Source organism: Perna viridis, chromosome 11, assembly GCF_037379345.1.
Source record: "Perna viridis isolate PV_CMFRI_1.1 ecotype Kerala chromosome 11, ASM3737934v1, whole genome shotgun sequence".
In the NCBI taxonomy this organism is placed as follows: domain Eukaryota; kingdom Metazoa; phylum Mollusca; class Bivalvia; order Mytilida; family Mytilidae; genus Perna; species Perna viridis.
The window spans coordinates 3425087-3447803 of NC_142455.1; the positions used below are offsets into that span (position 1 = coordinate 3425087).

The 22717-nt window shown below is 34.7% G+C and overlaps 1 protein-coding gene and 1 pseudogene across 2 annotated transcripts in view; one reads left to right on the top strand and one right to left on the bottom strand.

Annotated features, from left to right (window-relative positions):
• Window positions 1-1062: 1062 nt before the first annotated feature.
• Window positions 1063-7923, bottom strand: LOC148602351 (uncharacterized; annotated as a pseudogene).
• Window positions 7924-10003: 2080 nt separating this feature from the next.
• Window positions 10004-22717, top strand: part of LOC148602352 (uncharacterized) — a 101449-nt gene continuing 88735 nt past the window's right edge. The window contains exons 1-7 of one of the 2 annotated variants that reach the window (XR_015916843.1): window positions 10004-10506; window positions 13737-14244; window positions 17156-17311; window positions 19606-19723; window positions 20418-20538; window positions 21425-21579; window positions 22430-22543. Coding sequence is in view for 1 of the 2 variants with exons in the window: in XM_088553520.1 (XP_088409646.1) it covers window positions 10191-10506; window positions 13737-14244; window positions 17156-17311; window positions 19606-19723; window positions 20418-20538; window positions 21425-21579; window positions 22430-22543 (1488 nt within the window). In the remaining variant the exon portion in view is untranslated. The remainder of the gene's footprint in view (window positions 10507-13736; window positions 14245-17155; window positions 17312-19605; window positions 19724-20417; window positions 20539-21424; window positions 21580-22429; window positions 22544-22717) is intronic. The other variant, XM_088553520.1, reaches the window with a different exon arrangement.

Consider the following 22717-nt stretch of genomic DNA (forward strand, 5'->3'; position numbering starts at 1 on the left):
CGACGCTGCTGAATAACCTCCTCCTGCGCGATGAATGGCTTGACTACGATCGCCTCTACGTCTTCGGTAAATCGCTCCACTAGCCCATCTACCAGCTACTGCCACAGGCGCTGGGAAATGGGTTTTCGAAAGACGATATCCGCGACCTTCTCTCCATCAAGGATCGCTGCCCCCACTCTTTGGTCGACGTGGTGATGAAGATGATGAAGCCGCCGACCGAGCCTAGCGGTATCGAACCTTTCTTCTTTGAGCAGGCGAGCGATGTGCCGGATCCTCGAGAGCTCGATCCCACCCGCAAGACGACTTGATGCTGAGCAAGCAGAGCAAGTGCGAAGACTACTACGTGCGCGGTCGCCATAATAACGTGGACTGCTTCTACCTCTGCCAAAAATTACTTCAAGCTCCCGCGGCAATCGATCCGGGAGAATGCCAACTTCATCTGCCTCTTTGAGCAGGATGCCAAAAATCGCGATCATATCCGCCGGGACCATTGCGGCGATCTCACCCCGGCTCAATTCGATGCCCTATGCGATCACTGCTGGGCCAAGCCTCACGGATTTATGACCATCGATCTCACAAGCCCCAAGACGGCTGGGAAATATCGATGCAATCTAGACGATTTCTATCGAGTCTAAGATAAAGAATGGATCACTTGCAGGAATTTTTCCTGGGGAATCAACGGGAGAATGCCCCCAAGCCCCCACAACTACCCCCTGAATGCAAGAACCGGTGGGAGCGCGTGCTTATTAATGGCGATATCCCGGGGTATTGCTGCAGTAGATGTGGAGCTGAAAGGTACGCTCGCCGCATCGATGATCAGGATTTCGAAGGAAGGACCTATAATTTCCAGCCCTCCCGCAAACTTAAGTAAGCAGCCGCCAGGACTCTCGTGCTGCATCAAGACCGTCCGCGGCCATCAGTGCACGTATCCCTCCATATCGGGCAGTGATAAGTGCAAGAGGCATTCGAAGCTTTACCCCGAGGTATGCTATCGGTGTGGCGCTAAGATTGCCCGCGGTAAGGTCTTGCACCGTATCCACGAGATTATATACGTACCCAAATTTACCACCCTATGGTCGGGCGTAAAAGTGAGGATTGTGGGAGAGTACGATCTCCGCAAAGCCCAGAGGAGGATCGGCCACGAGCCTTTCTGCTCCTCCAAATGCATGGAAAGTGTTGTATTAACGCTAGGTTTACAGGGTGTACAATAGTTATTCTGTGTGATTCTGACATTTTCCAATTTTAGCAGGAATAAACAATAAATCAGTTTTGACAGCATAAACATGGAACCTGTACAAGGCAAAATGCACATCCTTTGTTTATTTGGTGTCCTGAGGGACAATCAGATGAGATAGTGTTTGTTTGATAAACCAAATACCGTCAGAGGTTAAATCAGGTTGTATTGTATTTGTAATGAATTTGAAGTCACATTCTGAATGTACTTTTTGTTTGTAATGTAATGCAATTGAACAAGTGGGTGCAACTGAAGATAAAAGTGGAAATCAACTTTTGCAAAGTAATGCGTCTGATCCTTCACATGATTTAAGATAGTGTTTGTGAGCTGTGCAAATTATCAAGTATTCTAGAAGATTTGAAAGCTGTGTGGCATGATTCTTGAAGTGTTTATAGGTACAGGGTATGTATGTATTTTGTATAATGTAAGAGGTGTTAAAAAGGTTGATATAGGAAATTTGATACTGATGAATAAAACGTTGTGATGTCGTGCATATAAGATGTTTGCATGTGCATAGAAAAAGATGGATCTGTGCTTGCTAGAAAAAATCCCTTGTACTTAGAATTCAAAATATTTTGAATATGTTGTAAAGTCATTTTTAGAACATGTGGCCTTAACAAAAATGGTGACAATTTTCCCTTAATTCGTGTATTGCCCCCTTGAGTTCTTCTCAATATTTGTTAATTTCTGTAGTTTCATTTATTTGCTTAATCAGAAAGTTTGACAGTTTCATGTTAACTCGTTCGAAATGGGCAACGAATTTAGCTGTTTCTTTTGTAATATTCTTAATACCTTCATAGTTGTTTTCAATACCATTGATTACATTGTCAAACCTTTCATTTGTTTTTTTTTCATGAATGAGGACAATAATTCATCATGATGTGTAAGGTCTTTTGCAAAAGCATTGTTCTTATTTATCCAAATGTTTATGTGTTTAGCCAATCGGTTGACATCATCTACGGTTGCTGTGCCGAATAGAGATTTTGAAATGGATCCTATAAAATCAAACAATCCACGGCGGGTTCTAGATTCAGTGTCAGATTTAATTGTTACATCTGTATGTTTTAACATGTTATGTACCATGTCCATTGTTTGGTTTAAATTTGTTGATACTTGTGTTCTCATCGCTGATAACTGAGACACTATTTGATTCAAGATAAAACAATGGCTATGTATAATATCACACTTTTTAAATACTTCATGTCCTTGTTTTCATGGTAAGGGTATTTTAAAGGTATGAGTCCAATATTCACAGCTGGGTAGTAGTTTAGCTTGTTTGGTAAAGAGTACTCCATACTTAATACGTTGTAAGCTTTCTCTGTCTGTTGACATACCCTCGACCATACTTATTATCATAAGAAGGCAGGCAAATCTTAGTACTTCTACTGAAAACAAAGATGAAGAAATTTTAAGACGGCAGTGTTTATCGTTTAAGGGAGGATCAATTCCCTAATAGCACTATGTAACATGAGAACAAGCTCATAATTTTGACAAACACTACACTAGAGATCATAGAAGACAAAAATGTATGAAGAGTTGTTTGCAATTGTTAAATGTAAAATGCTTAAATGCAAAATGTAAAATGCTTAAATGCAAAATGTAAAATGCTTAAATGCAAAATGTAAAATACTCGAAAGTGAAATGCAAAACACTGTAGTGTGAAATGTAAAATGCTTCTATGTTAACTATAACAATAGACATGTAAAATGAAAAATGGTTAACCAGTAAAATGTGTAATGTACAGAGTAAATTGTATTCCTATAAATGGCAAAATGAAGCTTTCACTATTTCATTTATTTTGCCTTGTGTGTATGACTCATTTTCTAAAGCAGGGATTTCCATGTGGACGTTTTCGTTTCCTACCCTGTTGTGTTTTTGTTGCATGATAATGTGTAATTGTATCCTGACAAGTTTTCTGCAGGTTGCCATGATGAACCCGTATAACCTTTCCATTTGATGAGGTACACCTTTTTACCATTGACCTTTTTTGAAGGAAGGATTTTTTCTATGGGATATTCCCTGTCATCCATTTGAACCTCTGGTTCATTGTTTGTGTTTTCATTTTTGTATATGTTTTCATTATTGTGTTGTTGCTGTGGTATGTTTGGTTGTACTGGTCTATGTAATTCTGGACATGGGACGTCTGGTCCTGGTGCATTTAAATTTTGTCTGTGATCTGGATCATGGTAATGTTCGAGTCTATTGGCATTGACTAAACTCTTGATTTCTTTGTTTGTACCACACCTTCGAAGTTTGTAAGTGTAGTTTGGACCCTTGTCAACAATGTAAAATGGTCCATCTTGTTTTTTGTACAGTTTGGATGAGTACCCTACTGGAACTCTTGGAGTGTAAAGAAGCAATCTGTCGTTGATTTTAAAGTCTGGAACTCCTGTGTTTTTGTCATAATGTTGTTTCTGTTGTTGTTGTGCAAGTTTTCAGTTGCAGTTGTTTTGGCAATTTTTAAATTGTTGATAATGTTGTCAATGTGTTTTCTTCAAATTTTTGTTTATATCTTCTCGTGGAATGAGATTTGCATAAAATATATATTCATCTCTTTTCCAAAAACAAGATGATAAGGTGAAAATTGTGATGATGCTGATCGTGGCATACGAAATGCCATAAGTACTCCTGGTAGTAACTCAGGCCAGTTGGACTGTGACTCATCTACTACAGTTCGTAAGCATTGTATGATGGTTTAGTTTGTGCGTTCTGCTATAGAGTTTGTTTGTGGCTGGTATGAGCTTGTGAAACCGTTTGACATTGAAAATGTGGTTAACTGCTGCCACAAGTTTGGTCATGAAACCTTGTCCTCTATCAGTGCAAATAGAGTGTGGACTTCCATAGCGTGTAAAGATTTCTTTGTACATGACTGTAGCAATTTCTTCAGCGGTTTCAGATCTAACAGGATGAGCTTCAACCCATTTACTGAATGAATCTACTAAGATCAATATAAAGCGATAACCTTGTTTTGTCCCTTTTTTGAATTGACCAATCAAGTCCATGTGACATCTTGAAAAGGTGTCTGTGATTGGCATTGGTGTCATTGGAACTCTTTTTGAGTGTGGTGGGTGGGTACTTTGCTTTTTGACATGGATCACAAGCCTTACAGTAATCTGCTACAGCTTGATACATGCCTGGGAAGAAGTATTTTTGCTGTATTGACCTGTATGTGCGATCAAATCCAAAGTGTCCTTGATCATGGTATGCTTTCATAAGATCATTTCGAAGTGTGCGTGGTAATGCAAGTTGTTTAATGAATCTGTCATATTTTTTTCCCTTGTACCTTGGTTCATATTGGTGGTACAGGACTCCATCTTGCATGATGTACTGATTTGCTTCAATTGTGATTTTGCGTGCAATTTTTTCATCATCTGGTGAGTCTTGTGATTTAAGGTATGTGTACAAATGACAAAAGTGTGCACATTCACTTTGTATTTTGCCTATGTCAACTAGTATAATGCCTGAAACTGTGATTTCTGCAATTGTTGGTGGTTTTGTTACTGTTGGTTCATTGTAAAGAAATATCACTTCAAGAGCAGCATTGTCTGTACTGTTCATTGAGTTGACAATGGGTATGCTATCCTCTAGCTCAGTGACATCAACCTCCCTTGTCTCAGGATAGCTACGCCTTTAGAGAGAGTCAGCAACTACATTGCTTTTGCCCTCTCTCCATATCATACCCTTGTAACAGAACTGACCATCTAGCCAAAGGACCAGAAATCTGTTTAATGTTGTTAAGAAATTTGAGTGCTCTGTGATCAGTGTAAACTTTGAAATGTTTGGATGTTAAATATACATGGTAGTATTTTATTCCTTCTAGGATTGCTAAACATTCATGTTCACTAGCTGACCATTTTCTTTCAGCTTCTGTCATACTTCTACCACCATTAGCTATGACTTTTTCTTGTTTGTTTTCATGTAACTGTGAAAGGTAATAACCTATAGCTGTGCCGCTTGCATCTGTGGTGAGAATTGAGTCTTTGGACATGTCTGGGTATGCTAGTATTGGTGCTGATTAAAGTGCATGTTTTAATGTGTCAAATGCCGACTGACATGGCTCTGTCCATTAAAATGTAACCCTTTCTTTTGTTAAGTTTGTTAGTTGTAAGTGGACATGCAATGTTGCTGAAACCTTTGACAAACCGCCTGTGATAACCACATAAACCCAGAAAGCTTTTTATGTCCTTTTCATTTTTTGGAACTGGAAAAGATTTTACTGCTTCAATTTTTTCATGATCAACTTCAACCCCTAGTTTTGATATTTTGTGGCCCAAGTAAATGACATTTTTGCGAGCGAACTGACATTTGCTTGGATTGAGTGTAAGGTTTGCTGCTATCAATCTATCAAAAATCAGTTGGATCCAATGGACATTGCCACTAGCCTGACAACAGATCCAGTGTACTGAATATCTGAGCCTGCCAACGCCCTAGGGAGTCTAGCACATCTTCAATGCGTGGCAGTGGGAAAAAATTTGGCTTTGTAACTTTGTTCAGTGCACGAAAATCACAGCAAAATCTAAGTTCACCATTTTTCTTTCTGCACATTACCACTGGTGCTGCAACTCACTGTTTGACTCTTCAATTATGTCATGTTTTAGCATTTTTTCTAGCTGTTTGTTCATTGCATCTAAGACTGTTGGTGATTATCTGTAAAATCTTTTTCTGATCGGTGTTGTGTCTCCGTTATCTATTGTGTGTTTGTATAGATCATAACCCTAATTGACTTAAATCTTTTGCTTTTCTGTTTATGTGTAAAAATGATAGAAGCAATGTTTTTGTTCTTCTGTTAGGTCTGAGTGGTTCAAGTCAAAATCTAAACATGGTTGATCTTCTGTATGATTTATGGTACATGTAGTGTGTTGGTTTTCATCATTTGGTGTGTCTTGTAATGGTGTGATTGAATTGGATTCAACTTGGCAGACTGATGCAACGACTACATTTGCTGGTAAATGTATAGTTTTCGTTGTTGGATTCATGATCCTGATGCATGAGTCAGCAGTTTCATCTAGTTTGATTAAGCATTTTGAGCGAGTGACTGTGTCGGTAGATTTTTGTAAAGGTTCTAGCAGTGCAATGATATTTTGATATGTGACACTTTAATTGGTATATCAACTTGATGCATTGGTTTGATTTTCATGTATCTTTTTGTTCTTGCTAAGCCACTGTCTAACGCAATATAGTGTGTGATTGTTCTGGGATGTGTAAAGTATGTGTTGGACAATCAATGTTTGCTCTGTGTTTTCTTGAAAAGTCAAATCCAAGAATCAGACTCTCTTGCATTTTTGAAAAAAAAATGAATCTTGTATATGAATGACATGTGTTTTATGTTGAAAGACAAAAGTATGAGACCTATGATTGAATGATGTTCACCTCCTACACCTACAGCATCTTGAACTTGGCATTTTTGTATTTGTGAGAGGTCAAAATTTAAAGATTTGAGAAGGTTGAGGGAACATCAACTGGTGCTCGCTCCTTTGTCAACTAATGCCTTAACATTTTGACTTTCGACAGTGATGTGTGCTAAATTGCCCCTTAATGCTGAGATTTGTAAAACATGGTTTGAATTTGAGATGATTTCTTTGTTCAACGACTTTGTAATTTTAGCCTGTTTTGTCTTTTCCCTTTTCTGACTAGTCAATTTTAATTTTGTTCGTTTTGTTGTTGTTCTCGATCTTTTTGCCAGCATACCTCTTTGTAATGACCTAACTTGACACAATGACGACATTTAACATTAAATGCAGGACATTTTCTCCTATCCCTTACATGTGACTTACCACAGTTGATGCACTTTGATTGTGATTGTGCCTTGACCAGTACTGACCCCTTGACTGGTATTGTCCCTTTTTTTTCATATGAAAATGCCATCATCTCTTCTTTAAATGCAGATCGGATACCTTCTACAATGGAAGAACATAAATCATTAATAGAAGTAGCATTGGAAGTATTGTTGGTATATGTATTTTGTGCTGCTTGATGCTGAACGGTCGTATTTACTGGTACAGGTGTTGCTGGTGTACACTCTGCAACACTTGTTGCTAACTGTATAGCTTGTCTAAGCTGGTTCATGATTTTGGGATCTTTTCCCACAACAAACGGTTTAATATTGTGCTGCAGTCCATGAATGAGTAATCAAGGGAACCAAGATTATAGTGGTAATCAAAAGAATGTAATCCATGGACAAAGACCAGACATGGAAAACAGACATACACAACAAAGAACATAAAGTAACTAAAATCATACATACAAAGTAACAAAAGTAAATGAGCAACTCGGACTCCACTAAAAACTGGGAGCATGGACCAGGTGCACCGGTATGAACTGTTAAACCTATAATTGTTTCTTCACTCATATTTTGCACTCCATTTTGTAAGTTTTAGACACGTGTTAAATATTGCATCCCAGTCTCATGTAGATATTGCTGCAACCTATATAGCTCAGTGTTGGTATGTCTTTGTTTAGATCTCTTTTAAAAATTAGGGTTTTAAAAGATCAATGTCCTTTTTCGTTCCCTCAGGCAACGAATGGTACTAGGTTAATGCCTGACTTTGAATGTGAAATGGAAAAGAGGCTGCTGCAGCCCGTTTATCATGATCATTTATTTGTATATAATTTTCAAACATGGTCCACCACAGTGATGGGACTTGGGTGGTCTCGTCATGAAATTGTTGTAGAATTATATGCGCCATATTACGCCTTCTTAAATTATTAATGACTTGGATATTAGAATTAGTGTTACTGATACCACTTGATTCTGACTCCACAGGATTTGACTAATTTGTCTAGACTATTGTTGTTGGTCCAGTGAATCTGTTATTTCTTCGAGTACTTGGTCAACTGGATCCTGGGTCTCCTGGGCTGTTTGACTTCTGGTTTTGATGAAGTAAGTTGGTGTGGCCGCCTGTTTGGCACTTCTTTGATTTCCTGACATGTAGAGCGTAGAACCACTTGTTCCCCACCATTTGTGATCTTGGATTTTGTAGTAAGATCACGAGATGTTCTGTTTTTATGGTGTGATGTTGTCCAAGTGGCCGAATTTACCAAACATAAAGTTGTTTTCACTCCAGGTGAGGCCCATTGAAGGAAAATAGCTATATACACAAAGAGCAAATATATTAAAACCCCTTTTTGAACCTCTATGAAAAAATATGTGAAAAGCCATTTCATGTCACCTAATCCATCTATGTTAAGTGCTAGGATGCAGTCCTTAATCCGGATGTGCTATAATCTTATCCCAGATTTATGTATAGCCTTAATTATACAGTTAACTATCAAGTCTTGATATCTGTTTTGTCTTATGTAAGATATTTACATTCTTAAAACATGTTGGCACTACAGCATTATGTTTCTTTTAACTATATGTTTATTAAAATACTTGTGAAACAATATTAAGTTTAGATGACTGGCTTGGACATTACAATGTACAAACATGAAAAATATCAAACGAAATAATAAAGAAAAGTATATGCATATTATGTACAAGAGGGGATGATGGCTTGTTTTCCCTAATATCACATTTACAGTTAAAGATGATATGGTCGGTTAGCATTGAAGAGACACTTGTGGAACGAAAATATTTGGAAAAACTTCATGTAACCATTTGTTTTAATTGGACAACATTCGGGTCAATGTGCACGGTTACGAAAGAGTAATCATATCAAGGGAACCAAGATTCTAGCGGAAGTCACCTGATTTTGAATCATATCGTATTCGTGCCATTTCGAATGTTGAAAGTAAGCCAATATAACTGGCATAGAATATTTGACGATTAGCGACTTCTTTCCTCTTTCTATTGTTTTGACCATTTTCTTTCAAAGTCCTTCATTGCATCCATTAAAAGTTAAAATGATTATAAATCGTTTTCGGTTCACGGTATTTGAACTTAGCTATTTTGAACAATTATTATAGTTCATTGATTTTTCACAACAAATTATATGGGCAACTTAAATCATTATAAATTTTACCAAGCCCACATACTCACTCACAGAAAGAGAATAAAAATTATATTGGACATATTCCCATTATACTTTATCTTTTTGCCTCGCATTCAAATGCAATGCAAACTTTTACAGGCTTGTTATTGAGTCTGCCAGATGAGACGAAGTAACGATATGCTTCTTGATACAAAAAGAGCCAAGTTGCTAATCAAAAGGATGTATTCCAAGATTAAAGACTAGGTGGGAAAAGACACACATAACAAAGAACACGAAATAAAAAAATGCGTACAAAAAACGAAAGTAGATGAACAACCCGGACTATACTAAAACCTGAGAACTGGGGCCAGGTGCATCGGTAGGGTAAGCGTCCTCTACTTTTCCAGAAACACCAGCCGAGTTGCTTATAAAATGTCACGTCGGTGTAGACGCAAGAGGATATGGAAACTACGACACTGCGAACAAATATATTTTCAAGGTGCAGATAAAATCAAGTCGTTGAATACAGTATTTTACACCAGTGAACCCAACCTCTAAGAATATTAATCGTTAAAGATGGGGCTTAAAGTAGGATTACCTGGAGTGGGCTTTCTTGTTTACCGAATAAGTTATAAAAGAAAATCCTAAATTCAAATATGGTAAACATTAAACTGTTTCTACCAGAGATTAGATAGGGGTATTAATCACATTAAAGATAAAACGTGAATGTCTTGTGCCCGGATTTGCTTGGTTCCAGATTCTGAAAACATGATTTATTAAATTAATAAATTTACGGGTATAGATTGAGATAAGATAATCAAGTAGACTTTATTACCCAAACTTATAAAAGGTTTCATTACTTTCAATCGAGATTACGGGTATTGTTATCTATTGTACCAACGTTGGAACAAATTGCCTTGCCTAACTCTAGCATAGAGCGATATTCATCCGAATTACATGTAAACATACCCTACCAACCCTATTCCTAGGCAGATATTTCATTCTCACCTCATTCGCACACTTCATCGGCAAGAAGAAGTTTGTTTATGAGTGGCACAGGAAACGTCGAACTTTCTGATATGGGTCGGTACGAATTCTCCGACGTCGCTGGGATTTCTGGAGAAGCCCGGTCTAAGGAGAAAAATGCATGTCAAGTGAAAATCACTACGGGATTTATATTACTTTTTCTATCGTTGATAGTAGCAGCTGGAGTAGGCATTATTGTACATTTTGCGGAAAATAGAAAAATAGAGTGTAACTTTCCGGATAGTGCAAGCCCTGTCAAGAATGCACCACAGACAGGCAGTCAGACGCTAAATTTGGCTTGTCGGGCAAAGGCACAGACAAATTCGGATAATATCTGTAAGTTACTATAGACCATAGTTTCTGGTTTTGATATTAGATGCATTGTAGTTCAATTATCTACAGTTTTGAATTAGGTGGTCGGTAGTAATGTAAACAAATGTTTTTCGGCCATACACTGTACGGTGTTGCAACTGATTAGGAAGAGCAGATTTTGTTTTACTCAATGAATGAGCTTTTTTTAGATATTCCATGCACTCTTCCGTATAGTAAACTGATGAACTTTTTTGACAAAATCTAAATAAAAAATAATTTCTGATATATGCAGAAAGTATTTGAAAAAGAAGAAGGTGAAAGTCATGTAAAATTAACTTCGCACTTTTGTATTGACAAGAGTACAAAAGCTTTATTCAAATAGTCAAAAAGGAAAAACAGAAAGGAAAAGAAAAAAAATAAGAAAAAGAAAAAAAAGGAGGAAAAAAAGAAAAATGAAAACCACGCGTGCGTGTTTTGAGAGGTAAGTTAATTTATATCGTCTAAGAGTTTTTCTCTATGTCGGTCAAGTGTTTTCACAAAAATCTTAAATTCAAGTAAATTTCTTTGTAACTTCGTTTACTCTTGTATACTTTGAGATCTATTTATGTCGGGGAAAAAAAAGAACAAAAAAAAAAAATAAAATGGAAAATTAAATAAAAATCCACATACAAGAATGCAACCGGGCTCGCTAAATTTCGGTTTATATAAACCTATTCAATTATTCAACTTAACAGTTCAAACAAGTGTTCGTTTTAAGATTTATCTTGACTTATACTAATGGCAGTTGATTAGCAACAGGATTATTCATTTGTGACATTAGCGTGATGTCAGCATGCTACATGTCACTTAAATGAACTAAGTACTGTAGGAAGCAACCGTTTGATTGTTTGGGGGTGAACCAGGGTTAAATATTTTGTCCTAGATTTTTTAGTTGTAGTGTTTGACCTGACTTGTTGTTCACTCTATACACTGAGGTATTTGTTGTAATTTGGAAACCCAATAAAAATATTGCGCAGTACATGTATCTTCAACTGCGTATATTCAACCGTAGATTTTTATGACTTTTTATCAATGTAGATGATCGGAACTGATACAGCAATCGCCAGAGCATATAAGTATGTCAAGCCTGTTGGCATCTGCAACTATATCTTCCAATGCCGCAGGAAAATAGTTCCATTAACATAACCGCTTAGGTTCAAATGCAAACACTTAGGTTTATAAAATTTCAAGTTTAATTCCATTGTTTTTTATGCAAATAAAGCATTAAACAACTTTCACTCCGATCAATTTAGTTTGAATTTACAACGATCCATTTAGAAATAGTTGACCCCTGACCTCATATCAGTGTACATGTTCATTTCTGTATATTTGATTATATATTTGTAATGCTGCTGATGAGTGGATACTCCTTGAAACACGTGTACAGCACATCAAAATGTGCAGTTTATATGGTCTCAGTCTTGCATTAATATTCCCATAGACTTTTATAGTGAAGTGCATATTTTTAGGATTAAAAAAAAAATATATATATAAATTGATTCAATGAAACTTCCACGTATGTTGCATTTCTAAGGGCATGTGAAAAATCAATTTCCCGCAAAAAAAAATCAATTTTCCGCAAAAAAAAAAAAAAAAAAAAAAAAAAAAAAAAAAAAAAAAAAAAGACGTGTCCACAAACATCGGACATAAAAGTAGTCTTGAAATATAAAAAGCCATTTTCTATACTTTGCACTCTCGTTTTGCACTCATCAAACCAACCTTTCCAGAAGAACATTTTTATGTTATAATTTTAAATTTTCTTAACAAAAAGTTTTTTTTTATCTTATAGTGTTATGTTTGCTCTATTTTAAAAGTTATTGTTCATATATTTGTCAAGACATTAGTTTTGTAAAGAGACAAAAAAAACCGCACTATATTTTTATACCCTCCATGTTTTTTCACGTACACCAGTTCAGGAATATGCAATGCAATATTGGTAATAAAGATTTCAAGATATTCATAAAAGTTTTTGTTTTTTCTCCTAGCGTATTCATTTTCATACAGGAAATCAAAAATATCACTGCACTGCTACAAACATGTGGTTTTATAGATAGGTCCAAATATGTGTGCATAATTAAACATACAAGCATTTGTAACCTCAGTAGTATGTATGGTTACATCAGGTTACATGGTTACAAAGTAATAGGGCAGTAATTTGCAATAGGTGACTTGAAAATAAAGTAAATTTGAATTTCTTTCTAAACCCAGGTTACACTGGTTACAATGGTTACATGGGTTGCATTTTAATATTTAATATTTTCCTTGTACAGTTTCTCAATTTTTAGTGCATTTTTAGTCACGTTACATGGGTACACTGGTTACATTAACTAAATTTAAGGTTACAGTAAATTTGAATTGATTTCTAAACCCATGTTACACTGGTTACAATTGTTACATATGGGTTGCATTTTAATATTTAATATTTTCCTTGTACAGTTTCTCAATATTTTGTGCATTTTTAGTCAGGCTACATAGGTACACTGATTACATTAATATATACTAAATATAAGGTTAATGTAACCAGTGTACCCATGTAACCTGACTAAAAATGCACTAAAAATTGAGAAACTGTACAAGGAAAATATTAACTCCTCAGATGTAACCCACGTAACCATTGTAACCTGGGTTTAGAAAGAAATTCAAATTTATTGTAACATTAACTTTAGTTAATGTAACCAGTGTACTCACGTAACCTGGCTTAAAATGCACTTAAAACTGAGAAATTATCGAAGGAAAATATAAATATTGAGATGTAACCCATGTAACCAGTGTAACATGGGTTTAGAAAAAAATTCAAATTTACTGTAACCTTATATTAACTTTAGTTAATGTAACCAGCGTACCCATGTAACCTAGAATATGCATTTTGGTACCCCAGGCAGACACAAATGGACCTCAATATGACAGGACAAGGAATTTTTCTCTAAAACTGATAATTATAATGCAAGAAAAATGGTTTACTGATATGAGAATCATAATAAGATTTACCTGCTTTAGATACTTTAAGAGAAAGTTAAGTTTTTGTATGTAAAAAACACCATTATTTTCCTTGCCGAATATGCCCAGTTGAACACTTAAAATAGTCCACTAAAAATAGCTAATGACTTTTGTGACATTTCTGTCTTTCAATCAATCACACAGTCATAAGGAAGATTATTTTAGCTAATTATTCAATAAATACAAAAATACGAATTTTTTTCATATACTTTTTGAAGGTGCTGCATGTCCGAAGAAAACCTCAGAGGCAACTCAAACACAGGCGCCACCGAGCACCGTTCCGACTCGCGTGACTACAACACGTCAGGCAACGTACCCAACTACCCAGCCCTCAGCTGATGTTCGTCTGCCAAAAAATGTGTATCCACAACAATATGACCTTGACATTACCCCATATCTCTATGGAAACGACGAATCAAAATTCTATTTTCGCGGGAAAGTAGGAATTCGAGTTGAATGTCGAAAGGAAACAAATACTGTAACACTTCATTCAAATAAACTACAAATCAAGGGAAATGAAATTACGTTTATCCCCGAAGATCATACGGAAGGAGATTTCGTTTTTGAGCTTACGGAAGACCAAGATCGACAATTCCTGCATCTGAAACTGGACAAGGAGTTAGTCAAGGGCCACTTTTACCTTATTACTATTGAATTCACGGGTAAACTAGCAACTGATCTGAAAGGATTTTATCTTAGTTCATACATGGAAGGCGACCAGAGAAGGTTTGTACTGTTTAAGTAAGGTAAGAGATCGGGTGCTGGTTAGAATGACACTTGCATGGTCAAAATGGCACCTATGTAAATAGATAAAATGGCATATGGTTAAAATGACACTTGGTTAAAATGGCATCTAATATAGTCAAAATGGCACTTGGTTTATTATTGTATTTTTTTTTTGTAAAATATTTTTAAATGGGGAGACGGATTAATATAAGGAAACTTGTTTCCGAATCCCGATTTCTTATTTATGTTTTGTATTCTGTTATGCATTTTCTAATAAAATATGGTTTACATTAAAATATTTTTTAATTAATTGATGTCCCTGCTGTAATATGATTATATGACGAATTTATGATGAATTTTAATATACATTTCATTTAGAAAAGGAAACATTATTCAAGTTTTGATTGCAAATTCATTAAGTTTATTAGTTTGTGGTTTATAGCTTTGCTAATTACCTAATATGGAGTAGACATTGCCTAAATCAGCGAGCACCGTGAGCTTTACCATACGTGCACCAATTGCAACTGTGCGAGACTCGTAAAAATAATAAAGGACATTACATAGAGGGGCGGTGATGAAAATGTTTGCTTCGCAAGTGCAATACTTTTATTTATATTTAAGCATCAAGCAAAATCAAAATCTATTTGAAAATCTGTCTTGTTAATTAATGTTTTTTTCAATAAATGAATAAATTGAACAATTTTTTCCTCAAAATTCCAACTCCATACCCCCTTTCCCCTCGCCCTCAAAATGGTCAATAACTTTATAGCACTTCGCAATACTATACATTTTTTATCCCTTAGGGACATCTCCAGCAATATCCATTTCAGATCAATATGTACAGATACCGGAAATATTGCAGTTCTCCACGGATGGTGGGAATATTTTACACACATCATGTAAACAAAATGCAGACGACAGCTGCAAACTCCAAACAAGAAAATGATTGCCTTTCCTATCGTAGAAAAGCTATGCTTCGATATTGATAATACAATCGTAGTTATATTTTTTTCCATGGCGGGTTAGGTTCTTGACAACAGCAACAGTGAAACAGCGGAGATACATCCTAACACGTACGTACACACCCACGTGTTTCCCGAAGTTTAAAAAAAAAAAAAAAAAAAAAAAAAAAAATCTTGAAAACTATCAGAAAAGATTAATTTATTTTTACTGAAACGTAATTTTAACTTTTTTTTATTTGTTTGATTTAAGGAAATAATGAATTTTCTCCGTTAGGACAGTCACTTTTTCCGGGACATGACTTTTTTTTCGTTAGTATATTGGGGAACCGTACGGGAAATTTAGAAAGTACACGTAATGACCGTAGAGCACACACCGCTTTGCGGTGCTCGCTATAATTTATGGCTTTGTTTATTTTATAGGTGATACAGGTATTATTATATTTTTTTTATTACATTATTTCACTACTTCAATTACCATCTTGGTATGTCCTGATATCCACATTAGATTTGTAAAATTTATAAGTTTTATAAGATTATTTAAAAAGTTATAAATGTTATATTTACTTCTGTAATTTAATCTAGTTTTTATTCGTGATAAATTTCACACCGCATTATTTTTTTGGCATTTCATTTAATTTCACGAAGTATTTTTATTGTGTTGTACATTTTCCCATTTTTATAAACAATTCAATGAAAATAATAAAGCATGCGAACAAAATATTGTAAATGAAAGGACAAAATGAAATTTATTCAGGTGAAATTATAAAACATTTTTTTATCACAATTAATGCATGATATGTCTTGCAAAAAGACTTTAATTTTATGTCTATCCAGAATAAATAACATCCAAAAAATACCAGGAAGAATACTAAATATATCAGAGGATTTATTTTTATATTATTAAATACAAATAAATACAAATATTTTATTTAGCTATAACACAGATACAATACGTGGTTTTGGCCAATATTGAACATACATGAATTGAACATATTGAACATGTATTATAATGTATAGTAGTTACAAATGTAGCTTACTGAATTGAAGTTATAAACGGTTATGAAAATATAATTCATATATCAATTGATAAGACTTTTTCCATGCAATCTGATATGAACTTTCAGTTTTAGTTCATCTCTTAGTGTGTTGTATAAATCACACTCAAATAAGAAATGTTCTTCGTCTTCAATGTTAATGTGGCATATGGGGCATATTCTTTTGTCTGTTGGAATATTGACTTGTCTTCCTTTCTCAATCATAAACTGATGAGAGCTAATTCTTATTTTGGATATGGATCTCTCGGCCAGTTTAGACAAATCATCTATATAATTTGGTCTACTCTGTTCCAGACCTTTAGAGTTTTCTATAAGAAGATAATTTTGAAGAATTACTGATATATGCATTTTGTTCTTGTAAATATTGATCTGATATACTTTGTTTAATCATTGGTAACTTTATTTTCAGTGCACATTTTATTAAATGATTACATTTATGATGAGTGCCATTTTGACCTAAGTGCCATTTTAACCAGGTGCCATTTTAACTTCACAGGTGCCATTTTAAACAAGTGCCATTATGAACTAGAATTCAAAAGACCAATCGTTTATTTTGAGTGGACAGATGAAAAATCTCTAATCCCAAAAGGGATTGGAAAAACCTCCATTTTAAATTAATAAATGAGCAGTTGCCCCTCAGTCCTACAAACAACCTTCAAATTTGGCTTTAATAGGAAAATACATGCAAGACACATACAGATAATTTTTCTCTGAATAAGGGAGGTATTTTTATAGTGCGAAAAATTTTATTTTTTGTATCAGTTTGATCGAGTTTAAATTTATATTCAAAAATCTAGGATGTTTAGGATGTTTACTTCTCACATCCAGCCATTTTCATCAGATTTCCGTACTTCTCTGGTTTTATCCGTTTCATAGCATTAATATATTTTGCAGATATCTTGCTACCACCCAGTTCCAGCCAACTGATGCTAGGAAAGCGTTTCCATGCTTTGATGAGCCAGAGTTTAAGGCTGTCTTTAATATTACCATTGGCAGAAAATCAGGATGGCAGAGTCTTTCCAATACAAAAATTGTGTCCTCTTTTCAAAGGTTTTTTTTATATTTAATTAGACTAAGCTTTGGTTTCTTTAATGTTTTTATAGCAGCTCTTGATTTTTTTAGGTACATGTATGTGATTATTACAATAATACTTTAAATTGTAAACCAAACATCACCATACTAAACAAATCCTGGATTCCACATGATCAGTTTCACCATTAGTCTGAATCAAACATAACAGTATCCAAATAAAAAAAATGGAGGATTGCTGGGTCAGATGAAATTCTCACTGTTTCACTGTTTAGTGAATATGAAATTTCATATATACATGTATACTTAAGGATTTAAAACAAGAGAAACCTGGTCAAGTGGGCAAGTTGTGGCCAACTGAATTGACCTGCTCTTAAATGTACATATAGTGGAGATAACATACATCCAGCATTATGTGGCCCAATGGGTAAATTCTGTTCTATTTTGACTTTCCTGTCATGAAAATTGCTTGCCAAAGGAGAGTTTTAATTTCGACCCCTTATATTTAAGCAATTTTTCTGATAAGTATAAAAAAAATGATCACATTTTTTTCTCATATTCCTCAGAAAAGTATTAAAGAAAAACCCTTTCAATTTGAAGAGAAAGGGATGTCAGTTGTATTTTAAGTAGCAGAAAAAAAGAAAAAGTAGCAGGTAGACTGAGGAAAATTTTGCAACAGTTCATCCATTTTTAGCTCACCTGGCCGAAGGCCAAGTGAGCTATCACCATCACTTAGCGTCCATCATCGCCGTCGTCCGTAGTCGTCTTCATCGTCCGTTGTTGTCGTTAACAATTTTTCAAAACTCTTCTCCTCTGAAACTACTCAACCAATTTGAATCAAACTTGGTATGAATGTTTCTTGGGGTATCCTTCTTAGAACTGATGTGGGATTTTTGATCCGTTTAAAAACATGGCTGCTGTTACTAAAAACAGAACGTAGGGGTCAGACTGTAGTTTTTCACATATATCTCCAAAATTGTTAGGTTTAGCCAAATTCTGACAGGGTAAAAGTGTTCAGCATGATGAGATCTATCTGTGGTCAAATTTTCATTGTAATCTATTAAGGCATGTTGGAGTTATTGCCCTTTTTCAACGTTTTTTGCTATTTTTAGTGTTGTTTCTTTCAAAAATCTTCTCTGATATTACTTGACCAATTGGAACCAAACTTTGTAAGAATGTTCCTTTGGGTATTGTGCATAGAACCATGGTGGGGATTTTTGATCCGTTGAAAAACATGCCTGCCGTTACTAAAAATAGAACAGGGGTCAGACAGTAGTTTTTGGCATATATCTCCTAAACCGTTATGTTTAGCCAAATTCTGACGGAATAAAAGTGTTCAGCATGATAAGATCTATCTGTGGTCAAAATTTGGTGAAAATCTGTTGACCCACGTTGGAGTTATTGCCCTTTTTTGACATTTTTTGCTGTTTTTTAATGTTATTATTTTAAAAAATATTCTCATCAGAAACTACTTCACAGAATTCAATGAAAGTTGGTATTATTGTTTTAAAGGGCATCCTTAAAAAAATGACCATTTGGATTTTTGATTTGTTATAATGCGTGGCAGCTGTTACTAAAAATTGAACATTGGGGTCAGACAGCAGATTTTTGCATATATCTCCAAAATGGTGAGGTTTAACCAAATTCTGACACGGGGTAAAGTTATTCAGCATGAAGAGATCTATCTGTGGTCAAATTTTTGGGAAAATTTGTTGACCCATGTTGGAATTATTGCCCTTTTTGGACGTTTTTTTCTGTTTATGATGTTATTACTTCAAAAGATCTTCTCCTCAGAAACTACTCTACAGAATTCATTGAAAGTTGACATTTTTGTTTCATAGGGTATCCTTAACGAAATGACATATTTTTAATTGCTGAAAAAACTTGGCTGCCATTTCTAAAAATAGAACAATGTGGTCAGACAGCAGATTTTTGCATAAATCTCCAAATCTGTTTGGTTTAGCCAATAGCTTTCAATTGCTGAAATGATCATTATTATAAGGCTTACAAATGTGTCCAATGAATCAAATGAAGTCAAAATTGTCTGACAACTCCTTGTTAGAGTTATTGCCCTTAAAAGGCAAATATTTAACTTGGTGAGCAATTCAGGCTCCTGGGAGCCTCTTGTTTATAATAGAGTAGCCATCCAATTTTGCCTGGTTGATGGCTTCTATTGAAATCCCTGAAGAATTCTTGAATTTTATTTATTATTTATATAGCATTAACATGCACCCTAAATAAGAGAGTACAGAGGGTCTGAGAACATAGAAATGGCATTAGTTGGCCTTTGTACTCATTAATATTTGATTTCACAGAGGTTATGGTGTGTATGCAGACCAATATTCCCCTACACCAAAGATGTCAACTTATTTGGTAGCTTTTGTTGTATCCAAGTTCCAGTCCCAGCATAAAACAACTCAAAATGGACTAAAGGTATCATTTGGTTAAATAATTTCTATAAATTACCAGCTTTTAACAGATTAGCATGAATTCTCTAAGTTCCTTTTTTTGTTTTAATTCAACACATCATATTGCTCAACTAATATATGACTGCCATATTGCCAGAGCATTTATAAAACTTTCAGCCTTTTTTGGATTTTAAAGGGTAATCAATGGATCCTAGATTCTGGTGGAAATCAAAAGAATGTAATCAGGGGACAAAGACCAGACATGGAATTTAACAGACACACATAATAATGAACATAAAATTACCAAAATAATATGTACAAAGAAACAAAAGCAAATGAGCAACAAACCAGGTGCACCGGTAGGGTAAGTGTCTTTTGTTTTTCTAGGAACACCCCCAAGTTGCTCATTAAAAGTTAAGTCCGGGGTAGACGAAAGAGGAAAGGAAAATTAATAATGACACATTGAACAAATTGGTTCTTGTGGTGCAGATTGGATTATTGCACCGAAACAATTCACAATTTCGTTATGATGACCATAAAACTTCTGAAGTGATGACTTTAATCTTGTAGCGACGTAACCCTGTTCCAGATGCCTAATTGTTAAAAGTCTAGTGTGGTACAGAAAGTCTGTGACTCTAAAATTTACTCAGGTACTGACTGAGATAATTGGAGTGCCCAAACTGTATATATTTTCATACTGTTATACTTTATAATTTCAGTATGGTGTATGGGCTAGACCAGACTCTATACTTCAGACCTCAGAAGCTCTCAATGTTGGAACGAAAGTTATTACATTCTATGAAAATTACTTCAACATATCCTTTCCTTTGCCAAAGCAAGGTAAGTTTTTAAATTATACAGAACCTTGTTGGGCATTCATGTCAATAGTTAAAACATTTTTAGAGGGGGTTGGATGGGGGTTAATTGGACAAAATTTTCCCAATTTAAAATATATAAAGTGCTTCCCCAAGTTACAGTTTTTAACACATTTTTGCTCCAGTGGGCAGGAAGTTTGTCATTTTACCCAACCTCCTGCCTACAGGTATATAAAGGTAATAATGAATTTGACCACAAAATTTGAAAATATATGTACATTAGCTGGCAAATTCAAGAGTAAACTTGAAAATGAAAAAAAAGCCACTATGTTCTTGACTTGGTACAGGCATTTCAAAATGAAATGAAATGGCTGGTATGTTTTATATCTAGCCAGAATATTATAGCTTTAGGCATTAAGCAGATCTTATACATTGTAACATGTAGTAACAAAAATATTTCAAGTTTGTCCAGAACCTTTAATTGATGAAATACATTCATTAAACCTCAGAAAAAACCTCTTCTTGAATGTTTTAATCATTGTGGGGAAGAAATATTCAATGGTGGTATAGGATTTATAAAAATTTTTAGGTTTCCACAGAAAAGCTCTAAATGAAAGCTAATTTTTGTACAATCAATGCTAGTTTTCCTAAATTAGCAAAGCTCTTGGAAATTGAAATTTACTATTGTCAACTAGGAAATGGAATGTGATAAAAAAAATTTTCCCTCACCAAAATTTCAACACAATGTTAAGGACCATGAATCACAGGATGACAGGTCAAGTTCAATTTTGTATATAAAATATATATTCAATTTTGCATTCAGGAGTCACCTGTTTTCACTTTGCAAATTTGAAATGTTGGGTATCTGTAATGGCCAATTCTATTTAGGTTTGTATTTATCTCTTCTTCAGAAATGATTTCGATACCAGATTACCCTCTAGGAGCTATGGAGAACTGGGGTTTAATCACTTACAGGGAGACTGCCATGTTATATGACCCCGAATTATCAACAGAAGACAACAAAGGTCATGTGCTGACAGCTATAACTCATGAACTCTCTCACCAGGTAATGTTATGAATCAATTTACAATATGCTTTTGTTGTTACAAATTAACATTAGTCAGAATTTTAATATCACAGTGATCTATAAAATAACAGATTTTCCATTAATGTCCTATTTTTAATTCAGGAACAGCCCTTAGCATGTCTAAGTACATTGAATACATATTACTCTCAAAGTCTACAAATTCTAGAAAATGGCATATTTTAACAAAAATAAAAGGTAGGCTGGGACAGTTTTGATAAAAAAATTAACAAAATCATCTGTGAGTTGTTGACATTTTTTAAAATGACAGCATTAAATATGAGCCTTTATATTTTCCCATGTTTTAAGAAGGTGTCCATGCAAAAACTAGGCAGGTGGCAAAATAGTTCATCCATTAAATATTACAAATGCATCCGTTCTGAAAGTTAACTGTAAGATTAAAGAGAAATCATTGAAAGTCATTGAAAAAGGGAGATAACCCTTTATTTTCTGCAAAATTTGGTTGGTTTGTTAAAACCTTTAAATCATTTTCTGGGCCCTTTCTTGTGTGTTAAAAAATTTTTTGCGCTAATTTATTATACACATGATATAAACATTACATTTGAACAAAAAAAATCAGTGGGAAAAAAAATCAAGTTGTGCTACTTATACCATTAAATTTGCTTGATTTTTACTTGGACCGCCTCTTAAAAGGACACTGTTGCAAACCTGATTTTCTTCCGCTTTAAAGCTGAATTTCGCTTTGTCAAATCCAGCTTTTTCCTTTATAATTATTTTTCACAGGATTTTTATTTCCTATTTTACAGATTTCCACTTTGTTTGTTGACCACATAAAATCACATCTATTGTTGATATTCCTCTTCTGTTTCAGTGGTTTGGTGACCTGGTGACCATGAAATGGTGGGATGACCTGTGGTTGAATGAAGGATTTGCTACATTTATAGAGTATCTAGGGGCTGATCATGTTTACCCTGACTGGAATATGGTAGATATTGGGAATTCTTGCCTGATGCTCTGCTTTGTATTACAATATTTATAAATAGGTCACATTGGTGTTATTTCTTATAAATTTCAACAAGTTATAAAAATGCTTAATTGTCATATCTGTTTAGATTATGATTAACCTTTCTGTACACTTTCTGACAAACTAAAAAAGCCA